General features: G+C 46.5%; 2 protein-coding genes across 2 annotated transcripts; both read left to right on the top strand.

The window, feature by feature from the left end:
• The first annotated feature begins 248 nt into the window (after positions 1-248).
• LOC119943427 (olfactory receptor 52D1-like) lies at positions 249-1199 on the top strand. Its single transcript, XM_038764404.1, has one exon. The coding sequence runs from the start codon at positions 249-251 to the stop codon at positions 1197-1199; it is 951 nt and encodes a 316-aa protein (XP_038620332.1).
• A 23262-nt stretch (positions 1200-24461) lies between these two features.
• On the top strand, positions 24462-25490 carry LOC119943420 (olfactory receptor 51I2-like). The gene has a single exon (XM_038764391.1). It carries the CDS (start codon positions 24462-24464, stop codon positions 25488-25490), a length of 1029 nt encoding a protein of 342 aa, XP_038620319.1.
• Positions 25491-25706: the final 216 nt, after the last annotated feature.

Raw genomic sequence — 25706 nt, 5'->3', positions numbered from 1 at the left:
ATTATGTTCATAAACATACAATTTATTTTAATGTTTGTCTCTCCCTCTAGTGTGCAAGATCCTTGTGGGCATGGATCATTTCTACCTATTCTATTATATTGTATTCTCCCAAATTCTTAGTGCAGTGCTGTGTACAAAATAAGAGGTCACTAAGTACCACTAATTGATTGATTAAGATGGAATGTGTGTGCTTCTCTAGACAGGTGACATCAGGTTCCTGCTGTCCAGCCAGCCCTCTCAGGATGATCATGTCCCTTTCCAATAACAGTGATGCCCTTCCGGATACGTTTTTCCTGGTAGGCATCCCTGGGCTAGAAGCTGCACACATCTGGATCTCCATCCCATTCTTCTCCATGTACTTCGCTGCCCTGCTTGGGAACTCCATCCTCATTGTCATTATAACCACTGAGCGCAGCCTCCACAAGCCCATGTACATCTTCCTCTCTGTGCTCTCTGCCACTGACCTCGCCCTCAGCTCCACCACGGTGCCCAAGATGCTTCAGATCTTGTGGTTTGGGGATGGGAGCATCTCCTTCGGTGGCTGCCTGACCCAGATGTTTTTCATCCACACCGTCTTTGCCCTGGAGTCCTTCATTCTCCTGGCCATGGCCTTTGACCGCTACATGGCCATCTGCCGCCCGCTGCGTTATGCTTCGGTCCTGACGTCCCAGGCCATTGGGAAGACTGGCATCATGGGAATCGTCCGCAGCATGGCTTTTGTGTCCCCGTGCATCTTCCTTCTCAAGCGGCTGCCGTATTGTGGTCACCAGCTCATCCCCCACACATACTGTGAGCACATGGGCATCGCCAGGCTGGCCTGCAGCGACATCACTGTGAACGTCGTGTATGGGCTGACCGTTGCTCTCCTCGCCATGGGGCTGGATGCTGTGCTCATCACTGCATCATACGTGCTGATCCTCTGCACTGTCTTCAGGCTCCCCTCCCACAAGGCTCGGAGTAAAGCCCTCAACACCTGCGGCTCCCACCTCTGCGTCATCCTCATCTTCTACATACCGGCCTTCTTCTCTTTCCTGACCCACCACTTCGGACGCCACATCCCTCACCACGTCCACATTCTCCTGGCTAATCTTTACATTCTGGTCCTACCTATGCTGAACCCCATTGTCTATGGGGTGAACATTAAGGAGATACGTAAGCAGGTTCTGAAGATATTCCTCCTTAGAAGAGGAGAGTTCTGAGGAGTCTGGGTCATTGGAGGGGTCAGAGTTCAACAGCAAAACTGGTCAGATCCTGGTGAGGGTCACCAGTTTTTCCTTCTGTGTGGTAACTGGGGGCAGGAAGTCTTTAGGGGGTGAGACCTTTAATAATAATAATAATAATAATAATAATAATAATGGCATTTATTAAGCACTTACTATGTACAGAGCACTGTTCTAAGCTCTGGGGAATTTACAAGGTGATCAGGTTGTCCCCCTTGGGGCTCACAGTGTTAATCCCCATTTTACAGATGAGGTAACTGAGGCCCAGAGAAGTTAAGTGACTTGCCCAAAGTCACACAGCTGATGAGTGGTGGAGCAGGGATTTGAACCCATGACCTCTGACTCCAAAGCCCAGGCTCTTTCCACTGAGCCACGCTGCTTTAGTTTTTAATAGGTTTTCTTATGAGCTTACTATGTGTCAGGCACTCTACGATGCACTGACATAGGTACAACATAATCAGGTTGGACACAGTCCATGTCTCACTTGAGAACCACAGTCTTAATCCCCATTTTGCAGAGGAGATAACAAAAGCACAGAGAAGTGAAGTGATGTGCCCAACATAACACAACAGACAAGTGGTGGAGTCAGGATTAGAACCCAAGTCCTCTGACTCCCAGGCCCATACTCTTTCCATGAGGACTAACTGCTTCTCTTCTCAGCCTCCTTCTCCTTCCCCTCCTCACATCATGCCTAGCGCTGTGACTCATACCCAGTGGGATGGACTCCCTCCCCTTCCCCTTATTCATTCAATCATATTTATTGAGCATTTATTGTGTGAAGAACACTATACTGAGCACTTGGGAAGTACAAATCGGCAACATATAGAGACGGTCCCTACCCAACAAAGGGCTCACAGTCTAGAATGGGGAGACAGACAACAAAACAAGTAGACAGGTGCCAACACCATCAAAATAAATGGAATCATACCTATGTACACATCATTAATAAAATAGAGTAATAAATATGCACAAATATGCACAAGTGCTTTGGGGAGGGGAATGGGGTAGGGCAGAAGGGGAGTGTAAGGGTGATGGGAAGGGGAGGAGGAGCAGAGGAAAAGTGGGGGCTCAGTCTGGGAAGTTCTCCTGGAGGAGGTGAGCTCTCAGTGGGGCTTTGAAGGGAGAAAGAGAGCTAGTTTGGCAGATGTGTGGAGGGAGGGCATTCCAGGCCAGAGGTAGGATGTGGGACAGGGGTCGATGGCAGAACAGGTAAGAACGGGGCACAGTGAAGAGGTTAGCAGCAGAGGAGCTGAGTGTGCAGGCTGGGCTGTAGGAAGAGAGAAGGGAGGTGAGGTAAGAGGTGGCAAGATAGAGAGCTTTGAAGCTGATAGTGAAGAGTTTTTGTTTCATGTGAAGGTTGATAGGCAACCACTGGAGGTTTTTGAGTAGGGGAGTGACATGCCCAGAGCATTTCTGTACAAAGATAATCTGGGCAGCAGAGTGAAGAATAGACTGAAGCAGGGAAAGACAGGAGGATGGGATATCAGAAAGGAGGCCGATGCAGTAATACAATCGGGATAGAATGAGAGATTGAACCAACAAGATAGTAGTTTGGATGGAGAGGAAAGGGTGGATCTTGGCGATATTGTGAAGGTGAGACTGGCATGTTTTGGTAATGGATTGGATGTGTGAGGTGAATGAGAGAGCAGAGTCAAGGGTGACACCAAGGTTGCAGTTTTGTGAGATGGGAAGGATGGTAGTGCCATCCACAGTGATGGGAAAGTCAGGGAGAGTATAGTCTTGGACATGTTGAGCTTTAGGTGGTGGGTGGACATCCAGGTGGAAATGTCCTGAAGGCAGGAGGAGATATGAGCCTGGAGAGAGGGAGTGAGAACATGGGAGGAGATGTAGATATGGGTGTCATCTGTGTAGAGATGATAGTTGAAGCTGTGGGAGTGAATGAGTTCACCAAGGGAGTGAGTATATATGGCGAACAGAAGGGGACCAAGAACTGACCCTTGAGTAACCCCTACAGTAGGGGGTACAGAGAAGCAGCGTGGCTCAGTGGAAAGAGCATGGGCTTTCAAGTCAGAGAGCATGGGTTCAAATCCCAGCTCCACCAACTGTCAGCTGTGTGACTTTGGGCAAGTCACTTCACTTCTCTGTGCCTCAGTTCCCTCATCTGTAAAATGGGGATGAAGATTGTGAGCACCCCTGGGACAACCTGATTACCTTGTAACCTCCCCTACACTTAGAACAGTACTTTGCACATAGTAAGCACTTAATAAATGCCATTATTATTATTATTATTATTATTATGGGAGGAGGAGCCCATGAATGAGACTGAGAATGTATGGCCAGAGAGATAAGAGAACCAGGAGAGGACAGAGTCCATGAACCCAAGATTGGATAACGTGTTGAGGAGAAGGGGGTGGTCCACAGTATTAAAGGCAGTTAAGAGGTCGAGGAGGATTAGGATAGAGTAGAAGCCATTGGTTTTGGCAAAAAGAAAGTCGGTGGTGACCTTTGAGAGGAAATTTTGGTGGAGTGTGGGGAACAGAAACCAGATTGGAGGGGGTCTAGAAGAGTGTTGGAGTTGAGGAATTCAAGGCAGCGAGTGTAGACTACTCTTTCTAGGAGTTTGGAAAGGAAGGGTGGAAGGGAGATAGGGTGATAACTGATAGGGGCAGTGGGGTCAAGAGAGGGTTTTTTTAGGATGGGGGAGATGTGGGCATGTTTGAAGGCAGAAGGGAAGGAACCAGTGGAGAGTGAGCAGTTGAAGATGGAAGTTAAGGAGGGGAGGAGGGAAGGGGCAAGAGATTTCATAAGATTAGAGGGAATGGGATCTGAAGCACAGGTGGATGGAGTAGCACTTCAGAGGAGGGAGGAGATCTCATCTGAAGACACCACTGGGAAGGATGGGAGAGTAGTGGAGAGGGTTGAGAACAGGGGGTTGGAGAAGGGGGAGGAGTGACTTTGGGGAGCTCAGACCTCATGGAGTTAATTTTACTAATGAAGTAGGAGGCCAGATGGTTGGGGGTGAGGGATGGAGGAGGGGGAAGAACAGGGGGTCTGAGGAGGGAGTTAATTGTCCAGAACAGCTGTTGGGGGTGATGGGCATGGGTGTCAGTAAGGTAAGAAAAATAGCTTTGCCTGGCAGAGGAGAGGGCAGAGTAAAGGCAGGAAAGGATAAATTTAAAGTGAACAAGGTTTGCTCTGTGTTTAATAATAATAATGGCATTTATTAAACACTTACTATGTGCAAAGCACTGTTCTAAGTACTGGGGAGGTTACAAGGTGATCAGGTTGTCCCACAGGGGGCTTACAGTCAATCCCCATTTTACAGATGAGGAAACTGAGGTGCAGAGAAGTTAAGTGACTTGCCCAAAGTCACACAGCTGACAATTGGCGGAGCCTGGATTTGAACCCATGACCACTGACTCCAAAGCCCATGCTCTTTCCACTGAGCTATGCTGCTTCTCACGCTGTTTAGACTTTTGCCAGCAGTGTTCAGTAGCTCGAGGATAAGAGCAAAGGAGGCATACAGTGGCAGTGATCCAAGGCTGTGGATTAGTGGTATAAGAGCAACAAAGGGAAAGGGGAGCGAGTGAGTTGAGTTGACTAGAGAGAGTGGAGATGAGAGCAGTAATCTGATTATCAAGAGTGGGTAGAGATGATAGGGAGGCACTGAGAGAACTGGATGGGGTTGAGAGAGCAGAGGTCTCTGTGGGGGAGTAATATAGATTTACAGGGGGAAGGAGTGTGAGAGAGGAAGCAGGTGAGAAGGTTATGGTCAGAGAGAGAGATTTCAGAGTTGGTGAGGGTGGAGATAGTGCAGCGGTAGGAGATCATGAGGTCGAGGGTGTGACCAAGTTGGTGAGTGAGCGAGGTGGGGTGGAGCAGGAAGTTGGCAGCGTCAAGGAGAGATAGAAGGCGGTTGCAGAGTAGTCACCAGGGACATCCATGTGGATGTTGAAGTCTCCGAGGATCAGAGTGGGCATGAAAAAGGAGAGAAGGAAGGTGAGAAAGGGGTCAAAATTGTTAAAAAAGTTGGAGGTGGGGCCAGAGGGGCGGTTGATGACAGCTATAAGAATCTGGAGGGGGTGGTAGAGGTGAATAATATGGGCATCAAAGGAGGGGAAGGAAAGGGAAGGGAGAGGAGAGATGGTGCAAAAGCAACATTGGGGTGCGAGAAGGAAGCTGACACCTCCTCCATTCCCGGTGAGTCTCGGGGAGTGGGAGTAGGAGACTTCCGCTGGAGAGAGCAGCAGAAGAAAACATGTCATCCGGGGTAAGACAAGTTTCAGTGAGGGCGAGGAGGACGAGAGAGCTGGAAAGGAACAAGTCAAGGATGAACAGGAGCTTACCTAGAATCAGATCTTATCCTTATCCTTATCCTCGACTACTTGCTGGGGCTCAGTGAGGGGCTTTGTGCTCTGCTCCAACGTTACAGAACTGCACAAACACTTCTGCAGCTCTACAGAGACCTATGTCAAATTCGGATTCCACAGTACTTTCCAGGACACTAAAGGGATTGACTGTAAATTGTATCATCCCACTTAATCAGTAAAAATAAAAGTTCCTTGTTTCATCCCACTTAATCAATACAAATTAAAGTAGTTCCTTTTTGTTTTTCAGATCTGTTCATTATTTTAATCATACTGCTGCAGGTGGGACACGTGACATTTCTTCACCCTCCCACTTCCTGGTGTTTTCCATTCTCATTCTTCTAGACTGCAAGTTCACTGTGGGCAGAGAATGTCTACCAACTCTGTTGTACTCTCCCAAGCACTTAATACAGTGCTCTGCACCCAGTAAGCATCCAAAAATATGATTGATTGGTTGGACCCAAGCAAGGCTGATTTTTATCAATCATTCAATCAATCAATGGTATTAATGGGTAGAGTATACTGTACAAGGCTTTGGGAAAGAACAATAGAGTTGGTAGACATGATCCCTGCCCATAAGGAGCTTACAGTCTACTGTACCACTTCTTCATTTCTGAGTTCATTCAGATCATCACTCCACTGGGGCTCACTGATTTGGTCACCGAATGCTAATAATAATAATAATAATAGCATTTATTAAGCGCTTACTATGTGCAAAGCACCGTTCTAAGCGCTGGGGAGGTTACCAGGTGACGAGGTTGTCCCACAGGGGGCTCACAGTCTTAATCCCCATTTTACAGATGAGGGAACTGAGGTCCAGAGAAGTGAAGTGACTTGCCCAAAGTCACACAGCTGACAATTGGTAGAGCCAGGATTTGAACCCATGACCTCTGACATCAAAGCCCGGGCTCTTTTGACTGAGCCACGCTGCTTCTCCATCATCAGATAGGAGACGTTGAGTGGGGGGACCTGCAACAGGAATCTCCCCCAAAAATGCTTTCTATTGGCTTTCTATGCTGTCAATCAACCTATGTTGTGCCTAGGATGTGCAGGACACTGAACTAAGGAGGTGTGCAGAACTATATACTCAGCACTTGGGAGAGTACAATAAAGGCAAAGTACAGGATCCTTTGCCCTCAAGGAGCTTAAAATCTAATAGGTAAGAAAGACACAAACTTTTTTTCCTCCAGACTGTAAGCTCATTGTGGACAAGGAACATGTCTACCAGTTCTGTATTGTACTCTCCCAAGAGCTTAATACATGCACACAGTAAACGCTCAATCAGTCTGACTGAATGATTGATTCATTGATTTTCTGTTAAGATCCAGCAGGCATAGGGAAAACTGTATAAGTGAATAAATGAATGAACAGTGGAGGAAGTAAATCGATATGTACACTCGTACTATGGGTGGCTGCAAAGACGTAAGTGCGGCAGTGGCAGTCGGAGCTGGGGAGAGGGAATTTAACCGGGGAATTTCTCCTCTCTGAGTCAACTGCCTCTCTTCTTTTTGGAGGCTGCCCCATCTCCGTCTCACTGCTAGAGGACATTCAGGTGTCCTGAACAAGTCCAGACAGACAGGACACGGATGTCAACCACTAAAGAGTACACAGTCTTTAAGCTGTTCTACTATCATTACTGTCAGTGATACTTATTGAGCAATTAATGTGGGGAGAGCACTAAAGTGTTCAGGAGAGTGCAATATGATGATAAGCAGACACATTCCCTGCCCACAACAAGCTTACTTAGTGCTTGGGAGAGTACAGTACAACACTATACCAGACACATTCCCTGTTCACAGTGAGCTTACAGTCTAAAGGGGGAGACAGACAACAATATAAATAAATAAGCTACAGGTATGAAGATAAATGCTGTGGGGAGGGGGATAAATAAAGGGAACAAGTTAGGGTGATGCAGAAGGAAGTTGGAGAAGAGGAAAGTAGAGTTTAGTCAGGGAAGGCATCTTGGAGGATTGATTGATTGGAGGAAATGTGCCTTCAATAAGGCAAATCTCATTGAAATCCACCCTCTTCTAGGGCCAGGGGTCCCATCTCTGACTGCCAGAGTGTAAAAGCTAAAAATCCAAGCTCTCAATACATTGCTCTGCACAAAATCAAGGAAGCAGAATGTAGCAGCCACTCATTCTGTAGCTTGAGTCTCATCCAACCTGCTTCCAGCCAGAAGAGAGGAGCGCAAGCATCAGAAAGAGAAGCCGCTTGGCCCAGCAGAAAGAGCACAGGCCTGGGAGTCAGAGGACCTGGGTTCTAATCCCAGATCTGCCAATTGCTTGCTGTGTGACCTTGGGCAAGTCACTTAACTTCTCAAGGCCTCAGTTTCCCCAACTGTAAAATGGGGATTAAATACCTGTTCTCCCTCCTACCTAGACCTGAGTCTCATGGGTGACAGGGACTATGTCTGACCTAATTGTTCCTACCCCAGTGCTTAGAACAGTGTTTGACACATAAGTGCTTGACAAACAAAAAGGATATCTGAACTGAGAGTGAAACTTTTCAAAGCATTCCTGGCCCTGAGTCTGCCCAGCTGCACAAGGGTCAGTCTGGCTGTTTTCCAGTGTCTGACAATTGGTAGTGTGGTTTTTACATTCATTATAACAATGTCTATCAAGTCAATCAGTCAATGGTATTTATTGAGTGCTTACAGTGTTCAGAGCACTATACTAAGTGATTGGGAGAATACAAGGGAGTTGACAGACATGTTCCCTTCCCACAAGGAGCTTGCAGCTACAGGGGGAGACAGACATCAATATGAAGAAAAAATTTTAGATATTTTACATAAGTGTTGTGGGGCTAAGGGTGTACCAAATACCAAATGCCCAAAGGGCACAGATTAAAGTGCATGATGCAAAAGGGAGAGGAATAGGGCAGGGGGAGGGAGAAGAGAGGGGAGAGGGCTTAATCAGGGAAGGTCTTTTGAAGTATGGTAATATGCCACTCTGAGTTGGTTCACAAGCTTCCAATTTCATAATTGTTAGGTGAATAGTGCATAACTCCTCTAGAATGAAAGCTCGTTATGGGAAGGGAACATGACTACCAACTCTGTTTGGCTGTACTCACCCAGGTGCTCTGCCCACAGTAAATGCTCAATAAGTATGATTGATTGGTTGGAGGTGTGTCTATAATAATAATAATAATGGCATTTATTAAGCTCTTACTATTTGCAAAGCACTGTTCTAAGCACTGCGGAGGTTACAAGGTGATCAGGTTGTCCCACGTGGGGCTCACAGTCTTAATCCCCATTTTACAGATGAGGTAACTGAGGAACAGAGAAGTTAAGTGACTTGCCCAAAGTCACACAGCTGACAATTGGCAGAGCCGGTATTTGAACCCATGACCTCTGACTCCAAAGCCCGTGCTCTTTCCACTGAGTCACTCTGCTTCTCTACTACTATCTACTCCTGTTATCTGTAGAGGAGATAATGGAATTGGCTCAAGGCCTCAACATTGTTTGAAGAATGAGGAGGATTGCAAAGTAAAGTTCTGGGCCACCTCCCACAGATAACCAAATTACCCCCTGCAGAGGACTGTTTGGGAGCTAACGTAACCAAGTAGCTACAGTATAGTAATGCCTTGCCAATGAAGTGACTCACTGAAAAGTTTCCTAAGTGGTGTGAACTAGACTCTTAAGAACAGATTTTTTAAATAGTATTTGTTAGGTGCTTACTATGTCCCAGGCTCTGTTCTAAATGCTGGGGGACCCAAGGTAATCAGGTTGGACACAATCTGTGTCCCAAATGGGGCTCAAAGTCATAATCCCCATTTTACAGATGAGGTAACTGAGGCACAGAGAAGCTAAGTGACTTGCCCACGGTCACACAGCAGACAGGTGGCAGAGCCAGGACTAGAACTCAGGTCCTTCTGACTGCCAGGCCCATGCTCTATAATAATAATAATAATAATAATAATAATAATAATAATAATAATGATGGCATTTGTTAAGCGCTTACTATGTGCAAAGCACTGTTCTAAGCACTGGGGAGGATACAAGGGGATCAGGTTGTCCCACGTGGGGCTCACAGTTTTAATCCCCATTTTCCAGATGAGGTAACTGAGGCTCAGAGAAGTTAAGTGACTTGCTCAAGGTCACACAGCAGACATGTGGGGGAGCCGGGATTCGAACCCATGACCTCTGACTCCAAAGCCCGTGCTAAGCAACACATTCTTCACCTTTATAGTCGTGGAATTTATTAATCAATAAATCAAACAATCAGTGGTATTTATTGAGCCCTATCTAGGTCATCATCATCAATCGTATTTATTGAGCGCTTACTATGTGCAGAGCACTGTACTAAGCGCTTGGGAAGTACAAATTGGCAACATATAGAGACAGTCCCTACCCAACAGTGGGCTCACAGTCTAAAAGGGGGAGACAGAGACAGAGACTAGGTGACAGAGACAGAGACTAGGTGCTGAGCACAGTACTAAGCTTTTGGCACAGTACAATAAACTCTAACAGACACAGTCCCTTTCCACAAGGAGTGTATAATCTAGAGGAGTAGTTTATCATCTAATTTTTTTTAAACACTTACTAAATGTCCAGAGGCACAGAAGGTACAGGATATTTAGATCAGACATAGTGCTTGTCCCACATGGGGCTCACAAACTGAGAGATAGAAAATGGATATCTAAACCCAGTTTTACAGATGACAAAACTGAGACCCTGAGAAGTTAAGTGACTGGTCTGAAGTCACCAGCAGACAAGTGGTAGAGCCAGGATCAGAACCTGGGTATCTGGACCCGTGGTCCTGGACTTTTCTCAACACGTGACATGGCTTCCCTATCCTAAGCTTAATGAAATGTTGACAGTAAAATCAATAGATCAATGGTACTTTATGAGCACTTACTGTATACAGAGCATTATCATGACACTCTCATAACAATTTCCTCAATGCATCAGCCCTGCAATACCCACCACTGTTAACACTGTTTTCCCGGAGCCAGATAGCTTACCTAATAGTATGGGTAGCAGTGGAGTGAACGTGATATTTGGAATCTTTCAAAAAAGCAGATTAAAATGATGCAGAATGGAGAGAATTCTTTTCATCAGAAATTAATACCCAGGTGTGGACATCTGGGCAAATGGCCTAATAAGAGTTGGAAAATTGCTCATATTGTTAGACATCACCTACCCAGCAGGAGGAGTCCCCATTCAATAAACCACAGCAGCAGAAAGTACACAAATAATCACAATAAAAACAATGGAATGGCGCCTCCAAATAACTCAGAAAATTTCACTGAGTTTCCCCTTACTCTCTGAGGCAGGACCTTAGTGATTGATTCCACATGGAAAACAAAGTTTGTTTTCTCCCCTAAACATCCAGTTCCACACAGTTGCCCAAGCATGTCCATCCTCTCTTTCACCCTAACCCTTGGTGAAAAAGATTAGATGTGCTAGTGCAGACAAAAGAAGTGGCATGTCCTTTGGAAAGAGCATCCACATGGGTTCTGATCCTGGCTCTGAAACTTATCTGCTCTACATAATAAGAGCAATTTTCCATTTGAAAAATCTCTTTCCCTTAATGTCAGCCTCCTGAATGCCAGTCCAGCTGTAGCTTGGTGTTCGTCTGACTTCCTAATGGTGATGGTTTATGGTTTTACAATGTCTGTCACTAGTTATTTCTTCAACCATTTTTCAAAGTATTGGTTAAGCACATACTATGTGCCAATCAATCAATCAATCAATCAATCGTATTTATTGAGCGCTTACTATGTGCAGAGCACTGTACTAAGCGCTTGGGAAGTACAAATTGGCATCACATAGAGACAGTCCCTACCCAACAGTGGGCTCACAGTCTAAAAGGGGGAGACAGAGAACAGAACCAAACATACCAACAAAATAAAATAAGTAGGATAGAAATGTACAAGTAAAATAAATAAATAAATAAATAAATAGAGTAATAAATATGTACAACCATATATACATATATACAGGTGCTGTGGGGAAGGGAAGGAGGTAAGACGGGGGGATGGAGAGGGGGACGAGGGGAGAGGAAAGAAGGGGCTCAGTCTGGGAAGGCCTCCTGGAGGAGGTGAGCTCTCAGCAGGGCCTTGAAGGGAGGAAGAGAGCTAGCTTGGCGGATGGGCAGAGGGAGGGCATTCCAGGCCGGGGGGATGACGTGGGCCGGGGGTCGATGGCGGGACAGGCGAGAGCGAGGTACAGTGAGGAGATTAGTGGTGGAGGAGCGGAGGGTGCGGGCTGGGCAGTAGAAGGAGAGAAGGGAGGTGAGGTAGGAGGGGGCGAGGTGATGGAGAGCCTTGAAGCCCAGGGTGAGGAGTTTCTGCTTGATGCGCAGATTGATCGGTAGCCATTGGAGGTTTTTGAGGAGGGGAGTAATATGTCCAGAGCGTTTCTGGACAAAGATAATCCGGGCCGCAGCATGAAGTATGGATTGAAGTGGAGAGAGACACGAGGATGGGAGATCAGAGAGAAGGCTAGTGCAGTAGTCCAGACGGGATAGGATGAGAGCTTGAATTAGCAGGGTAGCAGTTTGGATAGAGAGGAAAGGGCGGATCTTGGCAATGTTGCGGAGCTGAGACCGGCAGGTTTTGGTGACGGCTTGGATGTGAGGGGTGAATGAGAGAGCGGAGTCGAGGATGACACCAAGGTTGCGGGCTTGTGAGACGGGAAGGATGGTAGTGCCGTCAACAGAGATGGGAAAGTTAGGGAGAGGACAAGGTTTGGGAGGGAAGACAAGGAGCTCAGTCTTCGACATGTTGAGCTTTAGGTGGCGGGCGGACATCCAGATGGAGATGTCCTGAAGGCAGGAGGAGATGCGAGCCTGGAGGGAGGGGGAGAGAGCAGGGGCAGAGATGTAGATCTGGGTGTCATCAGCGTAGAGATGATAGTTGAAGCCGTGGGAGCGAATGAGGTCACCAAGGGAGTGAGTGTAGATTGAGAACAGAAGGGGACCAAGCACTGAACCTTGGGGAACCCCCACAGTAAGAGGATGGGAGGGGGAGAAGGAGCCTGCAAAAGAGACTGAGAAAGAACGACCGGAGAGATAAGAGGAGAACCAGGAGAGGACGGAGTCAGTGAAGCCAAGGTCAGATAACGTGTTGAGGAGAAGGGGGTGGTCCACAGTGTCAAAGGCAGCTGAGAGGTCGAGGAGGATTAGGACAGAGTATGAGCCGTTGGATTTGGCAAGCAGGAGGTCATTGGTGACCTTTGAGAGCGCAGTTTCCGTGGAATGAAGGGGACGGAAGCCAGACTGGAGGGGGTCGAGGAGAGAGTTGTTGTTGAGGAATTCTAGGCAGCGCGTGTAGACAACTCGTTCAAGGAGTTTGGAAAGGAATGGTAGGAGGGATATGGGACGATAACTAGAAGGTGAGGTGGGGTCAAGAGAGGGTTTTTTTAGGATGGGAGAAACATGGGCATGTTTGAAGGCAGAGGGGAAGGAACCAGTGGAGAGTGAGCGGTTGAAGATGGAAGTTAAGGAGGGGAGAAGGGATGGAGTGAGAGATTTCATAAGATGAGAGGGAATGGGGTCAGAAGCACAGGTGGCCGGAGTAGCACTTGAGAGGAGGGAGGAGAGTTCCTCTGAGGATACCGCTGGGAAGGATGGGAGAGTAGCAGAGAGTGTTGAGAGCCGGGGGGTTGGAGAAAGGGGGGAAGAGACTTTGGGGAGGTCGGACCTGATGGATTTAATTTTGTTAATGAAGTAGGAGGCCAGATCGTTGGGGATGAGGGAAGGAGGAGGGGGAGGAACCGGGGGCCTGAGAAGGGAGTTGAATGTACGGAAGAGCTGGCGGGGGTGATGGGCATGGGTGTCAATAAGGGAGGAGAAATAGTTTTGTCTGGCAGAAGAGAGGGCTGAGTTAAGGCAGGAAAGGATAAACTTGAAGTGAACGAGGTTGGCATGGTGTTTAGACTTTCGCCAGCAGCGTTCAGCAGCTCGAGCATAAGAGCGGAGGAGGCGGACAGTGGCAGTGATCCAGGGCTGTGGGTTAGTGGTGCGAGAGCGGCGAAGGGAAAGGGGAGCGAGCGAGTCTAGCTGAGTAGAAAGGGTAGAGTTGAGAGCAGTAATCTGATCATCAAGACTGGGTAGAGAGGAGAGGGCGGCGAGGTGGGGTGTGAGGTGCTCCGAAAGATGGGTGGGGTCCAGAGAGCGGAGATCTCTGTGAGGGAGTAATACGGATTTACAGGGGAAAGGAGTGTGAGTGAGGAGGCAGGTGAGAAGATTATGATCTTGATTATGCCAGACACTGTACAAAGCACTGGGGTAGATGCAAGATCATCAGGTTGGACACAGTCTTTGTCCCACACAGGCCTGACTTGCTCCCTTTATTCATCCCCCCTTCCGAGCCCCACAGGACTTTTCTGTACATATCTGTAAAAATCTGAATATATCTGTAATTGATTTATATTAATGTTTGTCTCCCCCTCTAGACTGTAAGTTCGTTGTGGGCAGGGAATGTGTATGCCTATTGTAACATTGTATTCTCCCAGTGCTTAATACAGTGCTCTGCACACAGTTAGCACTCAATAAATATAGCTAAATGAATGATTGAATGAACTTTAATCCCCATTTTACATATGAGGTAACTGAGGCCTAGAGAACTTAATTGACTTCCCCATGGTCACACGGGAGACACTTGGCAGAGCTGGGACTAGAACCTACATCCCCTGACCCCCAAACCCATGAACTTTCTAAGGGACCCCAGTGCTTCTCCAACCAACATCTCTAGAATCCACCCCTTCCTCTCCAACAAAACTGCTTCCATGCTGGTCCAAGAACTTCTCATATCCCTTCTCAGCTACCACATCAGTCTCCTTGCTGACCTCCCTGCCTCCAGCCTTGCCCCGTCCAGTCCAACTTCATTCTGCTGCTTGATTCATTTTTCCAAAACAATCTTTTAATCCATATCTCCTCACTCCTCAAGAACCTCTGCACACTTATGTCTCCACATCGAACAGAAATTCCTCACCAATGGCTTTAAGACACTCCTTCAATCAGTTCTCTCTCCTAACTAACCTCACTCCTCTCCCATTATAATGCCTCACTCACATCACTTACCTCTAGCAGCAACCTATTCAGTGTGTCTTGATCATATCTTTCTCACCACTGGCCCCTTGCTCATACCCTCCCTCCTACCTGGAACTCCCTCCCCTTTATATTTGTTAGACTGACACTCTCCCCATCTTCCAAGTTCTTCTGAAATCATATCTTCTCCAGAAAGCCTTCCCTGACTAATCTTCCATCTCTCCACGCTATTATCTCTCCCTTCTGCATCACCTATGTATGTACTTGAGTCCATACCCACAAAGCATTTAGGCACTTACCCCACTCCCACAGCACTTATATACTTATCCTTACATTAAGCAGCGTGGCTTAGTGTAAAGAGCCCAGGCTCGGGAGTCAGTGGTCGTGGGTTCTAATCCTGTCTCCCTCACTTATCAGCTGAGTGAATTGGAGCATGTCACAACTTCTCTGTGCCACAGTTACCTCATCTGGAAAATGGGGATTAAGACTGTGAGCCCCACGTGCGACAACCTGATTACCTTGTATCTTCCAAAGTTCTTAGAACAGTGCTTGGCACATAGTAAGCACTTAACAAATACCATCATCATCATCCTTTGACTTGGTTGCCTCTCCTATTTTAATGTCTGACTCCCTGCTAGCAGAGGGCAGGGACCATATATACTTTGACTCTGAGCTCCACGAGGAACAAGGACTGTCCAACCTGATAAACTTGGTAGACTCGTGCTTGACAATTAGTAAGTGTTTAACAAATTCAATAAATATTATTATTTTTACTTACTTCATTGTACTTTCCCAAGCACTCAAAACACACAATAAATCCACACAGTTAAGCACTTAATAAATATGATTGATTGCTTGATTGAGCAGAGGACCTCTTCTGGTTGAAGTGGGAGCTGGGGGACTGTGAGCCCATTGTTGGGTAGGGACCATCTCTATATGTTGCCTACTTGTACTTCCCAAGTGCTTAGTACAGTGCTCTGCACACAGAAAGCGCTCAATAAATACAATTGAATGAGTAAATTAATTTGGGAAAGGAGAGCTGATGGTTTAGACTGTGAGCCCATTGTTGGGTAGGGACTGTAGCTATGTTGCCAACTTGTACTTCCCAAGCGCTTAGTACAGTGCTCTGCACTCAATAAATACGATTGATTGATTGATTGATTCTAGGATTCTCACCTCTCCTCTTTCCTAGCTGGCTGGCTCCTCTCACATTTTTTTGTAAACGTGTTTGCAAGCCCAAAAACTTTTAAATGACCTCTCTGGCCTCAATTAACCCCACCCCGTTCCAGTCAGTCTGCACGTCAGGCAGAAACTCCTCACCCTCGGCTTCAAGGCTCTCCATCACCTCACCCCCTCCTACCTCATCTCCCTTATCTCCTTCTACAGCCCACCCACACCCTCCACTCCTCTGCCGCTAATCTCCTCACTGTGCCTCATTCTCACCTGTCCCGCCATTGACCCCCAGCCCACGTCATCCCCCGGGCCTGGAATGCCCTCCCTCTGCCCATCCGCCAAGCTAGCTCTCTTCCTCCCTTCAAGGCCCTACTGAGAGCTCATCTTCTCCAGGAGGCCTTCCCAGACTGAGCCCCTTCCTTCCTCTCCCCCTCGCCCCCCTCTCCATCCCCCCCATCTTACCTCCTTCCCTTCCCCACAGCACCTGTATATATGTACATATGTTTGTACATATTTATTACTCTACTTATTTATTTATTTATCTTACTTGTACATATCTATTCTATTTATTTCATTTTGTTAGTATGTTTGGTTTTGTTCTCTGTCTTCCCCTTCTAGACTGTGAGCCCGCTGTTGGGTAGGGACTGTCTCTATGTGTTGCCGACTTGTACTTCCCAAGCGCTTAGTACAATGCTCTGCACACAGTAAACACTCAATAAATACGATTGATTGATTGATCAATTAATATGTCAGGCAGATGTGTCATTTGCATTATTCAGAACCTAGAGGATTTTTGTTTTAGGGATCAATTATTAATCAATCAGTGGTATTTATTGAGCACTTACTGTGTGCAGAGCACTGTACTAAGTACTTGGGAAAGTACAATACATCAGAGTTGAGGTAATATTTACATATAAGTTTCTTCAGCCTTGGGAACAAAGCCACAGATAAGGAAGTCAGGTGGGCTGAAAGAAAGAGGTGAAGAAAGAAGATATATCTGAACTGAAGATGGGTTGTATTTTCAGGATGCTGAGTTAGGAGCTGATAATCTCTTGAGGGGACCTTTCTGGCTCTGGAAAAGAGCCAGTAGTAACAGTATTTAGGAGAAATAGTATTTACAAAGTGTCTAGTGGGTATACTTAGCACAGGAAAAAAATTAGAGAATTAGACACAGTTCCTGGTCCCAAAGGGGCTCATGATCTCAGAATAAAGGGCAACAGGTGGCTGGGGGAGGGACCTGGAGATAGACACATAAGGAAAGATAATACAATAAAAACACATAAAAAAGCAAGAGACTCTGTCAAGGACAATAATTAATGCAGTGAGGATACAGTGACTAGAGGGGCAGTTTCATGCTAGTTGCTGCTCAGAAGCCAACAGTCTCAGCCACCACCACAGCCTAATCAATATTCTAAATTGTGTGGAGTTCACACAATGGTACTGAGGGTTTCCTGTCTGGCCCCCTGGAGCAGAACAGGTCAGGGATAAGGCTTCTGATGGCATGGCATGGAAGGTGGCAGGGGTTGCCAGGGCTAATAGCTTGATGATATGGTCCTCCCTCAGTTTTCCACAAAATGGTTCTTCCTTTGGGTCTGCTTTCCTCTGCTTACTCAGAGACCCTATCCTGGCCAGCTGAAGACTGTTCTGTGTCGTATTTTTTCTCTCAAATCTGATTTTCCACATAACTTTCCCATCCCAGCAGAGCTCACCACCATCCTCCCTGGTCCAGAACCTGGCAACCAAGTGATCATCTTCTCAACTCTCACATTCAATCTGTCACTAAATCCTTTTTGTTTGTTCTCCATAATGTTTGCTAGATTTATCCCTTCCTCTCCATCTAAATGGCCACTCCTCTGGTCCAGGAACTTGCCATATCCTGGGTATACTATTGCATCATAGTCTCCTGGCTCCTTGAGGAGCAGCGTGGCTTAGTGGATAGAACACAGGCCTGGGAGTCAGAGGGTCATGGGTTCCAATCCCAACTCATCCACATGTCTGCTGTGTGACCTTGGGCAAGTCACTTATCTTCTCTGGGCCTCAGTTATCTCATCTGCAAAATGAGGCTGAAGACTGTGAGCCCTACGTGGGACAACCTGATTACCTTGTATCTACCCCAGTGCTTAGAACAGTGCTTGGTAAATAGTAAGTGCTTACCAAATACCATCATCATTATTATTATTATTAAAATGGGAAGTAAGACTGTGAGCTCTTTGTGGGACATGGTCTGTGTCCAACCTGACTACCTTGCATCTACCTCAGTGCTTAGGACAGTGCTTGGCACATAGTAAACACTTAACAAGTACATCGTTATTATTATTATCGCCTTTCTCACTGTTTTTCCTGCTTCCGGTTTGGCCTTTCTCAAGTCCATACTTCACTCCACTTTCCAGATCAGTTTTCTAAAATGTTGTTCTATATATGTGTCTCTGTTCCTCACAAACACTTCAGTGGCTACCCATTACTCTCAAATAGGAACTTCTGACTGTAAATGTTTAGGCATTCCATCATTTCACTCTTACTTATCTGCTCTCTTCTTCCACTGCACTCCAGCTTGTACTCTTCAAGAGTACTCTTGTACTCTTACTCCTTATATCTGTTTTTTTTTATTTTCCTGTCCCAAGTAGATTTTCACACCTTCCCATCTGCCAGAACTCCCTCCACTTTCAAATAATAATAATAATAATAATAATAATGGCATTTGTTAAGCGCTTACTATTTGCAGAGCACTGTTCTAAGCACTGGGGGTGATACAAGGTGATCAGGTTGTCCCACAGGGGGCTCACAGTCTTAATCTCCATTTTACAGAAGAGGTCACTGAGGCTCAGAGAAGTGAAATGACTTGCCCAAGGTCACACAGCAGACATGTGGCAGAGTCGGGATTCAAACCCATGACCTCTGACTCCAAAGCCCGTACTCTTTCCACTGAGCCATGCTGCTTCTCACATCTGGCAGACCATTACTCTTCCCATCGTCAAAGCCCTCCTGAAATCCCACATCCTTCAGAAGGAATTCATCAGGAGCCAGGGACAGAAGGAGGAGGGAGCAAGGATCAGAGGGAAGGAGGAAACCAGGGTCAGACAGGAGGAGGGAACCAAGTTCAGAGGGTAAAGGAAGCCAGTGTCAGAAGGGAGTCAGGACCAGAGGAGAAGATGAAGCCAGGTTCAGAGAGGGGGAGGGAGTCAGGAACAGAGGGTGAGGAGGGAGCCAACAACAGAGGGAAAGACATCATTAGGGAAATGATGTCCAGAATCCCCTGGTGATGAATAGGTCCACCAGGGCTTCTTGGAAGGAAACAAAAGTCCTTCTCCGGGACACATCTGGGAATTGTCCCTAAAGGCAGGCTGGGAGCTGTGGGGTGGGAGTGAGAGGTAGAGTTGTGGAGGGGAGAGCTTCCCCAGACTCTGCTCTCCCAGGGCCCAGGATCCTGAGAAGAGGCTCAGAAGGTGAGTTTCTGGGAACAGTTTCTTTGGGGCTGGTCCTCCTCAACCCCCTTCCTTTTTGATGCTTCTGAAGTGGTCAAAATGTTTATGATGGACCTGGAAATCAGGCAGTAACACAGTAGGAACTGATCTTCTGGACATGTATTTTTGTTTGTTTATTTGGGGGTTTTCTGTTGGTCTTTTAATGGTATTTGTAATGCACCTACCATGTGCCAGGAACTAGACTTAGCATTGGGGTAAATACAAACTAATCAGGTTGGACATGGTCCATGACCCACATGGGGCTCACAGTCTTAATCCCCATTTTACAGGTGAGGTAACTGAAGTACAGAGAAGTTAAGTGACTTGCTCAGGGTGGCCTAGTGGAAAGGGTAAGTGTCTGAGAATCAGAGGACCTATTCCTCTGCCATTGTCTGCTGGGTGACCTTGGGCAAGTCACTTCACCTCTCTGTGCCTCAGTTACCTCATCTGTAAACCTTCCCATTCATTCATTCAATCATATTTACTGAGCACTTATTGTGTGCAGGGCACTGTACTAAGTGCTTGGGAAGTACAAGTAGGCAACATATAGAAACAGTCCCTACCCAACAACGGGTTCAGAGTCTAGAAGGGGGAGACAGACAACAAAACTAAACATGTAGACAAACTGAGCCATCCTTTTCCTATGCTCCTCCTCCCCATCACCTGGACTCCCTCCCTCTGCTCTACCCCCCTCCCTGCCCAACAACACTTCTGTGTATATGTACATATTTATTATCCTATTTTTTATTAATGATGTTTATATATCTATAATTCTATTTATTTATATGAATTCTATTAATGCCTGTTTACTTGTTTTGTTTTGTTGTCTGTCTCCCCCCTTCTAGACTGCGAGCCCGTTGTTGGGTAGGGATTGTCTCTATTTGTTACCAAGTTGTACTTTCCAAGCACTTAGTAATAACAGTGCACTGCAAACAGTGAGTGCTCAGTAAATACAATTGAATGAATGAATAAAATGATGTTTAAGACTGTGAGCCCCATGAGGGACATGGAATGTGTCCAATCTGATTACTTTGTATCTACCCCAGCACTTAGAACAGTATCTAGCACATAGTAAATGCATAACAAATACCATTTTTTAAAAATGGCAGAGCTGGGATTAGAACACAGGTCTCTGTCTCCCAGACTCTGGCTTTTTCCACCAGACCATGTGGCGTCTCATGTTGACCTGGAAATGTCCAGTTTTTGAGGTTTCTAATACCAGCTCTGACTCCTGTCGGCTGTGTGACCTTGGGCATGTCACTTAACTTCTCTGTGCCTCTGTTACCTCATCTGTAAAATAAGGTAAGATGTGTCCAACTTGATTAGCGTGTATATACCCCCAGGCTTAGAAGAATGTCTGGCACATAGTAAGCACTTAACAAATGCCATAATTATTATTTATTTTTATAACGGTATTTTTTAAGTGCTTACTCTGTGCCAGGCTCTATACTAAGTGCTGGGGTAGATAGAAGATAATTGGGTTGGGCACAGTCTTTGTCCCACGTAGGACTCAGTCTTAATCCCAATTTTACATATGAGGCAACTGAGGCACAGAGAAGTTAAGTAACATGCCCATGGTCCCACAGCAGACAAGTGGAGGAACCAACACTAGAACTCAGGTCCTTTGAGTCCCAGGCCTGTGCTCTTTCCATTAAGCCATGCTGCTTCTCTATTGAGTGCTTGCTGTGTGCAGAGCACTGTCCTAAGAGCTTGGGAGAGTATGATGTGCAGTGTTGGAACCACCTTTTCTGCCCATATGTGGATTAAGGTTTAGAGGGGGATTATTATTATTACATCAATAAGCTTCATCAATAAGTCCCAAATAAAGGTCATAATTATTATTATAATTATTAATGGGATTGGAGTGCAGGGCTGTGCTCCAAGTTGGGGCTCAAGACAAACTGGTGATATGTAGGGGAGCCTCAAGTGTTGGTGCCCTGAAACCTCAGCCCACATCAAAGCCTGTCTGTGCCTAAAAACCTACCTAGGGGATGTTCAGAGTGAATTGCTTCATCTGCTTCTAGATCAAGCTGCACTCACGTGCCTTGGAGTAGGGACTCAAGGCTTCTTTTGAAAGAAAGCCTTCAGTGTTAAGCAGAAGACTATCATTCAGAAAAATCTTGAAAGCAGTGTAGCCCAATGGAAAGAGAATGGATCTGGGAGTCAGGACCTGTGTTCTAAGCTCAGCTCAGCTGGTGGTCTGGCAGATTTGAAGAGGGAGGGGACTCCAAGCATGCGGGAGGAAGTGAGTAAGGGGACAGAGGCAGGGTAGGCAAGGATGGGGCCCATTGAGATTATCTTGGGAGGAATGAAGAGAGCCCCAGATGGGGAATAGTGGGTGAATAGGGCAGATAGAGGAGAGAGATGGTTGCTACCTCCCATTTAGACTAAGTGTCAACCACTGTTCTACCACTGGGGTAGATACATGTCAGTTATGTCAGACACAACCCCCGTCCCACACGGGGCTCTTATTCTAAGTAATAATAAATAATGATAATAATAATAGTAGGAGGGAGAACAGGTTTTTAACCCCCAGACATTTAATCTCTGAGGCACAGAGAAATGAAATGCCTTGCCCAAGGTTACACAGCAGGCAATAGGCAGAGCCAGGATTAGAACCTGTAACCACTGAGTCTCAGGCCCCCATTCTTTCCACAAGGCTATGCTGCTTGTGGCAGGATCAGAGGGAAGGAGGGAATGAGGGTCAGAGGCAAGATGCAGCCAGGGGAGGAGAGAAGGAGGGAGCGAGGGTCAGAGGGTAGGAGGGAGGGTAGGAAGCAGCAGAGATTCAGAGAGAAATGGGAACCATCAGAGGTTTTTCCTGCATGGGAGAGCCCCATTCTGGCATCAGAATGTGTGACAGCCTGGAAAAAGTCGAGGCTTGAGGAAAGGAGACCTAGGAAAAGGCTGATACAATAATCAAGATCAGGAGATAGTAATAATAATTATGGCATCTGTAAAGTGCTTACTATGTGCCAGGCCCTGTACTTAGCACTGGGGTGGACACAAGCAAATTGAGGTGGACACAAGCAAATTGAGTTGGGCACAGTCCCTGCCCAATGTGGGGTTCACAGTCTCAATCATCATCATCATCAACCGTATTTATTGAGCACTTACCATGTGCAGAGCACTGTACTAAGCGCTTGGGAAGTACAAATTGGCAACATATAGAGACAGTCCCTACCCAACATTGGGCTCACAGTCTAAAAGGGGGAGACAGAGAACAAAACCAAACATACTAACAAAATAAAATAAATAGAATAGCTATGTACAAGTAAAATAAATAAATAAATAAATAAATAAATAAATAGAGTAATAAATATGTACAAACATATATACATATATACAGGTGCTGTGGGGAAGGGAAGGAGGTAAGATGGGGGATGGAGAGGGGGACAACGGGGAGAAGAAGGAAGGGGCTCAGTCTGGGAAGGCCTCCTGGAGGAGGTGAGCTCTCAGCAGGGCCTTGAAGGGAGGAAGAGAGCTAGCTTGGCGGATGGGCAGAGGGAGGGTATTCCAGGCCCGGGGATTCTCAATCCCCATACAGGTGAGGTATCTGAGGCACTGAGAAGTCAAGTGACTTGCAGAAGATGATACAGCGTACAAGTGGCAGATCCGGGATAAGAACCCATGACCTTCTGACTCGCAGGCCCATGCTCTATCCACTATGCCATGCTGCTTCAGAGATGATGACAGTTTTAAACAGAGAGGTGGCCATTTGGGTGGAGAGAAAGAGCTGGATCTGAGAAATACTGTGGAGGAAAAACGGGCAAGATGTATTGAATGATCAGTTAAGTGGTATTGACATTTAGGGAATGAGACAGAGGGAGGATCAGCAAATGAGACCTGGTGAGAGCCAGAGCAGAGTGTTTCTAGGAAAAGGGAGGAGCCAACAATCAATCAGTTGATCATATTTTTTGAGTGCTTACTGTGTGCAGAGCACTGTACTAAGTGCTTGGGAGAGTACAATATAATAGACACATTCACTTCTCATGGAAGACAGTTGGAAAGCCAAGATGGTATAGGACAAAGCAATGGAATTCCCTGTTTGGAGCAACCAATGAGACTTGTGCCTGGTTCTCCAGGATCAAGAATCTGTTCTACAAAATAGATTGTGCCACTATTCACTCTCGGTGTTTCTCTCACATTATCTTGTCCCTGACAATCATGGCACTCGATCATAGGGTGCATCAAGAGAGTAGACATTCAGGGGTACAGCGCCCTTCAAAGTGAAGAGATAGTCTTCACCCACTTCAACCAGCTCCAGGAAGAACTGGGACAAGAACCAATTAATGGCATTTATCGAGAGCTTATTATGTGATGAACACTGTACAAAGCACTTGGGAAGGTACAATACAACAGGATTAGAAAATACATTCCCTGCCCAGAATGAGCTAACCATCTAGAGGAGAAGATAGACATTAATATAAGTAAATAATTTATTTATGAAATATGATATAAATATATGAACAAAAGTGCCGCGGGGTTGGGAGTTGGGTGACCATCAAATGTCCAAAGGTCAAAGATCCAAGTGCAAAGATGAGGCAGAAGGGAGAGTGAGCTGGGGAAATTGAATTTTGGGGAAGGCCTCTTGGAGGAGATGTGACCTCAAGAACCCACGTTTTCTGAATCCCAAAGGACCTCCTTGAGCCTATGGCCAGGCTAGAGCAGAGCCTATTAGACATAACTATCACAAAGTGATTGGAGACCTCAGTGAATGTGGCCTCAGTGGACTAAGGGGGTGAAACCCCAAATGTATCCTATTGAGAAGAGACTTTGAGGAGTTTGGACAGGAATGGGATCAAGAAGATGGGGTAATAGTTAGAGGGTGCAGTGGGATCCAGAAATACATTGATATATTGAAGACACACCACCCACAAAGACTAGAAACTTTAAAAAAAAATAAGATATGCACCAGAGTACAACTCGAAAAGAAGGAGAGGGAAGGGCTTCAGCAGTGGGAGGGTGAAAGTGCACAGGGAATGGTGTGCTGAAGTTACTTGTAAAGTGCTTACTGTATGCTGGACACTGTACTAAGTGCTAGAGTAGACATAAACTAATCAGGTTGGAGACAGTCCATGTCCCACATGGGGCTCAAAGTTTTACTCCCCTTTCTACAAATGTGGCAACTGAAGCCCAGAAAAGTGAAGTGACTTCCCCAAGGTCACTCAGCAGAAATATGGCAGAGCTGGTATTAGAATCTGGGTGCTTCTGATTCCCAGGCCTGTGCTCTATCCATAGGCCATGCAGTTTCTCTTCTGGACACCAAGTTAGGTTTCTAAAATGACCACAGGCCAGTCCTCAGGGGACTCAGGAGTCACTTGTGAGCTGATTTCTGTCCATTCTTTACATGTCCCCAGCATGGAAGATTCCCACGGCAACACCTCTGGCTCCCTCTCCTTCATCCTGACTGGCTTCCCGGGATTGGAGGATTCCTTGTATTGGATGTTTATTCTGCTGGGAGCGCTCTACTCTGTTTCCATCCTAGGAAACTCCCTGATCCTGGTCATCCTGAAGGAGGAGCAGAGCCTGCACCAACCCATGTACTATTTCCTGGCCATGCTGTCTGTCAGTGACCTGGGGGTGAACTGCTCAACTCTGCCCACAGTCCTGGGTGCCTTCTGCTTCAATGTCAGGGCAATCGGCTTCGATGCCTGCATGGCCCAGATGTTCTTCATTCACTTGATCTCCTGGATGGAATCAGGCATCCTGCTGGCCATGAGCTTTGATCGCTATGTGGCTATCTGTAACCCACTCAGATACACAGCGATACTGACCGGCAGCAGCACTGTCAAGATGGGTTTGGCTGTTTTAGTACGCAGCTTCATTTTAATCCTTCCTTTACCCTTCCTCCTGAGGAGACTGCCATTTTGTAAGGCCAACATCCTGCATCATGCCTACTGTCTCCATCCCGACCTCATCCACCTGCCCTGTGTGGACACCACCTTCAACAGCTTATTTGGCCTGTCCATCATGGTCTCCACATTCGGACTGGACTCAGTGCTCATCTTCCTCTCCTATGTCCTGATCCTCAGGTCAATCCTGACCATCGTGTCCCAGGCAGGGCGGTCCAAGGCTCTCAACACCTGTGTCTCCCACATCTGCGCGGTACTCATCTTCTACATTCCCATGGTGGGTGTGTCCCTGATTCACCGGTATGGGAAACAGGCAACTCCATTTGTCCACACATTGATGTCCATCGTCTACCTTTTTGTGCCACCCATGCTCAACCCTATCATCTACAGCATCAAGACCAAGGAGATCCGCAAAAGGATGAAAAAGATGCTCTCTGGTGCTTTCAGGATGTGCTGAGGGAGGTAAGCCTTTGTCTGGATAATATCAAATGCTTCTTTTTAGTGCTTCACCTTTGTGAATAGTCTGAGCCTCCTTGGTCCTGATCACTGAGAAAAGCACAGTCTCTGCCTCAATCTGGCTTGTGACCTTGAAGAATCCTGTCAGATGGAAAATCTCAGTGGTCAGTCCAGTGGTCTTGCCAACTTGTACTTCCCAAGCACTTAGTATAGTGCT

Source organism: Tachyglossus aculeatus, chromosome 2, assembly GCF_015852505.1.
Source record: "Tachyglossus aculeatus isolate mTacAcu1 chromosome 2, mTacAcu1.pri, whole genome shotgun sequence".
Classification (NCBI taxonomy): Eukaryota; Metazoa; Chordata; class Mammalia; order Monotremata; family Tachyglossidae; genus Tachyglossus; species Tachyglossus aculeatus.
This window is presented reverse-complemented; position numbering and strand designations above follow the sequence as displayed.